The sequence below is a fragment of the Hippopotamus amphibius genome, chromosome 3, assembly GCF_030028045.1.
Source record: "Hippopotamus amphibius kiboko isolate mHipAmp2 chromosome 3, mHipAmp2.hap2, whole genome shotgun sequence".
NCBI classification, from domain to species: Eukaryota; Metazoa; Chordata; class Mammalia; order Artiodactyla; family Hippopotamidae; genus Hippopotamus; species Hippopotamus amphibius.
Genome location: NC_080188.1, coordinates 31084306 through 31090439, shown reverse-complemented (window position 1 = coordinate 31090439; position 6134 = coordinate 31084306). Strand labels below are relative to the sequence as shown.

General features: G+C 39.1%; 1 protein-coding gene across 1 annotated transcript in view; it reads right to left on the bottom strand.

Annotated features, from left to right (window-relative positions):
* Positions 1–1045: 1045 nt before the first annotated feature.
* SPMAP2L (sperm microtubule associated protein 2 like) overlaps positions 1046–6134 on the bottom strand; it is a 58164-nt gene continuing 53075 nt past the window's right edge. The window contains exons 7-9 of the mRNA XM_057729310.1: positions 4858–4989; positions 2544–2719; positions 1046–1160 (exon numbers count right to left, since the gene is read on the bottom strand). Of these exons, the coding sequence (XP_057585293.1) occupies positions 1046–1160; positions 2544–2719; positions 4858–4989 (423 nt within the window). The remainder of the gene's footprint in view (positions 1161–2543; positions 2720–4857; positions 4990–6134) is intronic.

Below are 6134 nucleotides of genomic sequence, written 5' to 3'. Positions count from 1 at the left end.
CAATATATCTGCTGTGCAATCCAAAGAGGGACAAATCTACCACGGGCCTAAGAGCACTGACTCTGAAAACAGACTGTCTCTCTTCCTCTTTGTTGGATTCAAATCCAATAGCTCTTGACTTATTTTAGTTAGTTAGAGCTAGGAAAAGAACTGAGCTTCATTTTAATCAATAAACCTAGCTTTTTTTCTACCTAAAAAACAAACAAAACTAAAACAAAAAACAACCAAAACTACTGTATGGTATTGCCTCTCCATAGCTTTAGAGTTAGAACTCATTCACCTGTAAAACTGGTTTTCAAACAAGTTCATTTTCGTGTAAATCTAGACAGGCCACAAAAGTTAGTTTACTTTGTAAAATACTAATCCATGGAGAGAATAAAGCAAATTAAATTTAAAAACTCTGCGCAGATGCAGTTTGACAAAGCATATAATGCTTACCAAATGCTCAGCTTCTTCTGTCATTCATGATAACTGACACTGAGTGTGAGTGAAGGAACAGAGGTTGGTGGAGATTTGATCTTTTAAGGTCACCTATTCCCTAAATTTCATCTACGCATTATATAAAGCATTTTGACTTATCCACAAAGGCGTCACCATTTCAGTGTTATTTCTTGGTAATGAGGGGATGTTGGAAAAAGTAACACAAAGAATGATTTCAGTTCTCAGGATTTATTAGAGAAGGTACTGACGTGAGATCAGCTACTGGAGAACATGGATCTCACCAGGAAAAGAAAAGCAAAACGACCAAATGTAAGGAAGAATGTTTCTTCAGGTCAGTCACAGCAATAAGACAGCCAAGATGCTGTCCTATTATGAGGAGATAGGAAAATAAAGGCAGGCAATGGTTTTCTCTTTTATTGCATGCTGACGTCCCCAAACCTGCTCAAGACGTGCTTACAGGCAACAGTAGCAGTGGTGTTCCCTAGAGGTCTCGTGTGTTTTGAGGGAGTGGGGGCTGTAAACTGACAGTACCAGACTAGGGAACTAAGTCCTCTAATACGTCTTCTAGAAACATAACGAGTTTGACTGATGCGGCTTTCTGTGTTTAACGCCTAAGAGGTTCTGCCAGCTCATGGATCCTCGGAGAACATTGTGTTTTCAAAGCAGCTGGCTTGACTTTAAAGACTTCTGGATCGTAATACACAATATGCACAGGAGTCCTGAAATGAAAAAAAAGGATTCAACCTGAAATAAGATGAACAGAAAAGGGAACTAACATTTCTCAGGTATCCACTAGGTGTTAGGCACTATGATATTATCTCATTTTGAGTTTCATAAGCACCACATAAAACAGGTATCATGACCTCCACTATACAGATAAGGAAGTGAACACTCAGAGAAGTTGTTAAGAACGAACCTGTGGTCAAATCTAGATTTGAATATGTGTCAGATTCCAAAGGCTTTCCTCTTTCCATAGAAAGTAAATCATGGAAATTTCTCAGTAATTTGGCAATGTTAAAACAAGTCAGACAGTCTACTGGTGAACTTAGAGAAATCAATTTTTTGAAGTTTCCATCCTAACACCTTAACCACCAAATAATAATTCTGCCAGCAAGACAGAACCTTCAGCTCTTGATCTTACTCTTCCCTTTCCTCTGTCAGTGTGACAGGGACTAAATGTCATTTCATTTGATGTTAAACTTTTTTTTAAAGGAAAAACACATTATAAAAATTTTATATAAATACAGCTGATTCACTTTGTTGTACAGCAGAAACTGGCACAACAGTGTAAAGGAATTATACTCCAATAAAGAGTTGGAAAAAAAATTATCCCAAAAGACCAAAAAAAAAAAAAATTAAAATATTTTATTATGTAAGACCGAACACATTTCCTATCCTCTGAGCTCAAAACTACTACAACTTTTTCAGTTAGGTTTCCTTGATGGTCCTTTAAAAATGGGATCACGTATCATTCCTTGAAGGTAACAAAATGAATTGAGGTTCAGGCAAGTTAAGAGGTCTTCTAAAAAATGAACAGGAATTCGAGGCAATTTCTTCTGTGTTGAATATATTTTCCAATTTATTTGAAATAGTTCATAAATGTACATGATGCAAAAACATTGAAAAATACAAAAGCCTATTTAGTGAAAAATAAGTCCTCCTACCATCCCTGCTCCCTAGGCCCCCACAGTAACTATTGTTACTAGCTTCTTACATACTCCTCTGAGATAGTATAGGCATATGTAAGCAAATATATGGCATGTATGTGGTTTTTTCTTACAGAAATATTGCAACATTTTATGTTTCTGTTCTGTAACTTGTTTCCCTTATCAACATATGTTAGATAAATAATCCCATATCCATAATTACAGAGTTGTCTCCTAGGTCTAAAGTTCAATACTAGTCCGCTAACCCTTTAACTGTAGCCTTATATTTATGGTAAGAAGACCACAGATTTTTCACAATAAATGTAGTAAGTGAGATGATTTAAAAAATTTTTAAAATCATCTTCAATTCATTTCACTAACCTTAAGAGATCAACTTTTCCCTCTCCCTAGCACCCCAAGCCTTTCCTGTCCCATCTTAGCCTTAAACTGACATACCTTGTATTTGGATTAGCTAGTTCTTGAATTCTGGGAGATATCTTGGAATGGATAGCAGCAAAAGATACTGGCCAGTAGGCATCACGGGGTGGTAAATAATCTTGATGAAGAGGCCTGGCCTTAGCTAGAGCTAGTATTCGAGGGCTAGGTCTGGCTAGCAAGGCAGCATGGGAAATCTATAGTGGAAAACAAAATGACACAAAAATATATCCCACATTTCACCATGTCTCCCTCTCTTTTCAGCTATAGCCCTAATCAAGTCACCATCCTTTCTCTCCTGGTCCTCCTGCTTCCATTCTTGCCCCTCTACAGCCCAGCCTTCACACAGCAGTTACTGAGGGAGAGAAGCAGCATCTGGGGGAGTGTATTTCATGAGCCAGACAGGGTTCTAAGTGAGCTGCCTATATCATTCCCACGCAATCACCATAACAACTTCATGAGGGAAGTACTTTCCGAGGCTCATGTCTCTCCCAGGGTTTAAAACCTTCCAGGGGCTTTCCATTTTGTTAAGAATAACACTTAGGCTCCTCACGGTGGCTTAGAAGGTCCTACATGATCTACGTGCTATCCCCATCTCTGACCTCACCTTCCTCCCATCTCCACCTTGATCACTGTGATCCTAGCCACACAAGGCCCCTCTGGCCCCGCCCTTTCCATCTCAGGACCTTTGCACTTGCTAGTGCTGCTCGAAACCTTTCCTCAATCTTGTCATGAGTGTCTCTTCGTCATTCAAGTCTCAAGACTCAGACATCACATCCTTAGGGAGCTCTTCCCTGACCATCCAAGATATATCAGCCTTTCCAATTACCCTCTTCCACAGTACTTATTCAATCTTCTTCATAGCATTTCCCAACACCTGACTTAGCTCATTTATTTCACTGTTGGTATGTTTGTTGTCTGCTTCTCCCCACCAGAATAGAAGCTGCTTGAGAGAAGTACTTGTTTGCCAAAAGCTAGACCAGGCTCTGGTGCATAATTGGTGCTGAATAAATATATGCTGACCGACTAATTGACTCCCTTTGATCTTACTCTGGAAACCACATCTGCCAGGAGGCCTTTCTATTATGTTGCTTTATTGGTAAAAGAGGAAAGATGATATACGGCTACTATTCTCTCTCTCAAGTGCTCATTCAAGAGAATCAGGACAACAAACGCCACTCAGTAGCCCTGAAAATGTTCTGTATTGCACTGATACAGATTAGTTTGGGTTCTAAGAGTATGATCATCTGCAATGGTATCTCTTTTTTAAAGACTTTTTTGAACTCCCCGAACAGTCGAAGCAATTAAAGAAATGCCTATAATTCCCATTTTACATACCAAGAAAACTGAGAATCAAGTGATTTGCCCATGGGTCACAAGGCAAGTCACTTCAGCAAACTCAAGACACTCTCCCAAGGTTTTCTGATTCTCTAGGAAATTTCCTAATAGAATTCCATATCTAATGCTCAGGTTCCTATAATGAGAATGAAATGCGTCTAACCTCCTTTGGCAACATGACCATTAGGTATTTATTGAAAACTCAATTGAGATTGGGGGCCAAGGAGCCGCTACAATGAACGGAGGGGAAGGTCAGGGAGGAAGAGGAAGGGAAGCCACTGAATGTGCCAAGCTCTGTGCTGAACACCTGTCTTAGCTATTATCACAAGTCATAACAGTCCTGAAACTGGGAACTGTTGTCTTCACATTCCCTTTGCTCACCTTGCTCCACCCAACTTCAAAGCCATCCAACTTTAGGACCTTGGCATGTGCTCTTCCCTTTACTAGAACATTCTCTTCTCAAATCGTCACTTAGCTGACTCCTTCTCATTATTCAGATTTCAGCTCAAACATCCCTTCCTTAGAGAGGCTTTCCCTGACTACCATACACAAAGAAGCTTATTCTTCACACCCAGCCATAGTCACTCATTTCTCATTTTATTTTCTTCATAGCACTTATCACTACCTGACATTATCTGATCTGTTTACTTATTTTCTGTCTCCCTCCATTTTGTTCACTGGGCACGATGCCTAGCACACAGCAGAGATTCAAATCCTTATTGAGTGAATGAGGTTCAGGAAGGTTATCACAACATCACAGAACTAGCAGTGGTGAGGCAGGAACGTGAACCTAGCTCTTACGGACTCTAAAGTCCATGCTCTTCACCCTCTACCCCCAGCCTCTCTCCATATCTTGCATCTAGGTCTTCCTTCCTGCCACAGACCACTCTTTCAAGGCTCTCTTTTCCAATGACTTTGGTCTATGCCCTACAGAAGCAAAACAACATCCGAGGAACAATCAGAAACTGAGTTGAAGGAGGCTGTAGTGATGGCTTACAGGGCGGATGGGCATTTCATTTCTTTCTCTTTCAAAGCACAGACCCTCTATTTTAAACCTTGGATGGGCAAGGTCTATAATTCTTGGAGTTGCAGTGGCATTCAGGGTAGACATGGAAATCTTGGTTTCAACCTAGGGGAAAAAAAGAAAACAGTACCTATAAGCATCAAACAATAAACACTATCTCAGTCAAAGTCACAAAGTAGCATCTGACCACTGGACCAGACTTCTCAGTAAATCCAGCAGAAAGGGTGAGAATATTGCTGTAACCTGTGATCATAGCTGAAAGGATCAATTTTCATCCTTCTCAAACTAGGCTGTATTGATTCCAATCCAGATTTTTTGGAACTTACTGTTAAACTAAAGATGAGGAGAAAATGATAAGTACACATATGGACTAAGAGATACATGGCAATGCTGATAATTAGAACAATAAACTCAGCCAAGAGGGAAGGCTCAGCCCTACCACATGAGAACCCTATAAGGGGGAGAGCGCTGCTTTGTTCTTAATTATCTTGCCCTTTGGAAATCGGAATTCACATTATTGCAAATGCCCATGCTTAAAATGAATTTAAGTAGCTCTTTTCTAACTGGAAAGGATAAGACAAAGTAACCAAAGCCAAGAGGAAGAAAGGCTTCAGAACCATATCTCCATAGACAATGTTGTACCAGTCCCCCAAGACACTCCTCACTACCTTAATTGTGGACATGTGTTCAAATTACATGGTCTTCTATTTAAATTACTTATATCCAAACTCAAAACTTACCACAAAACTTTGAGGGGGGAATATAATCAATAACTGGAAACGAAATAGGGTTTTAACTATGGGTGGAAAGTAACACATAAGGTATGTTCCAAACCTCTTCTTATGGGGTTTTTTTTATTTTATTTTTTATTATTTATTTATTTATTTATGTGGTTTAAAATGATGCCAATGATGATACTAACACCGACAGTATTTTACACGTATTAATTCATTTATTCCTCCCCTGGGTATCATTTTTATTTCTATTTCACTAAAGGAGAAACCAAGGTATTGTGAGTTTGGCAATTTATTTAAGTTTATACAGTTAGTAAGTGGCAGAGTTGGGATTCAAACAAAGGTCCTAGTTATCTACACAATACCATGAAGTAGTAATCGAGCATTTCCAATAAATAAAGCCTTGTCTCAGGCTCTGGGAAAATCAAAGAAATATATGACAACCACTGCCTTTAGTTAAGGCTTACAATCATAAAGGAAATAAAACAATAATTCACTAATTCAACTTGTTATACA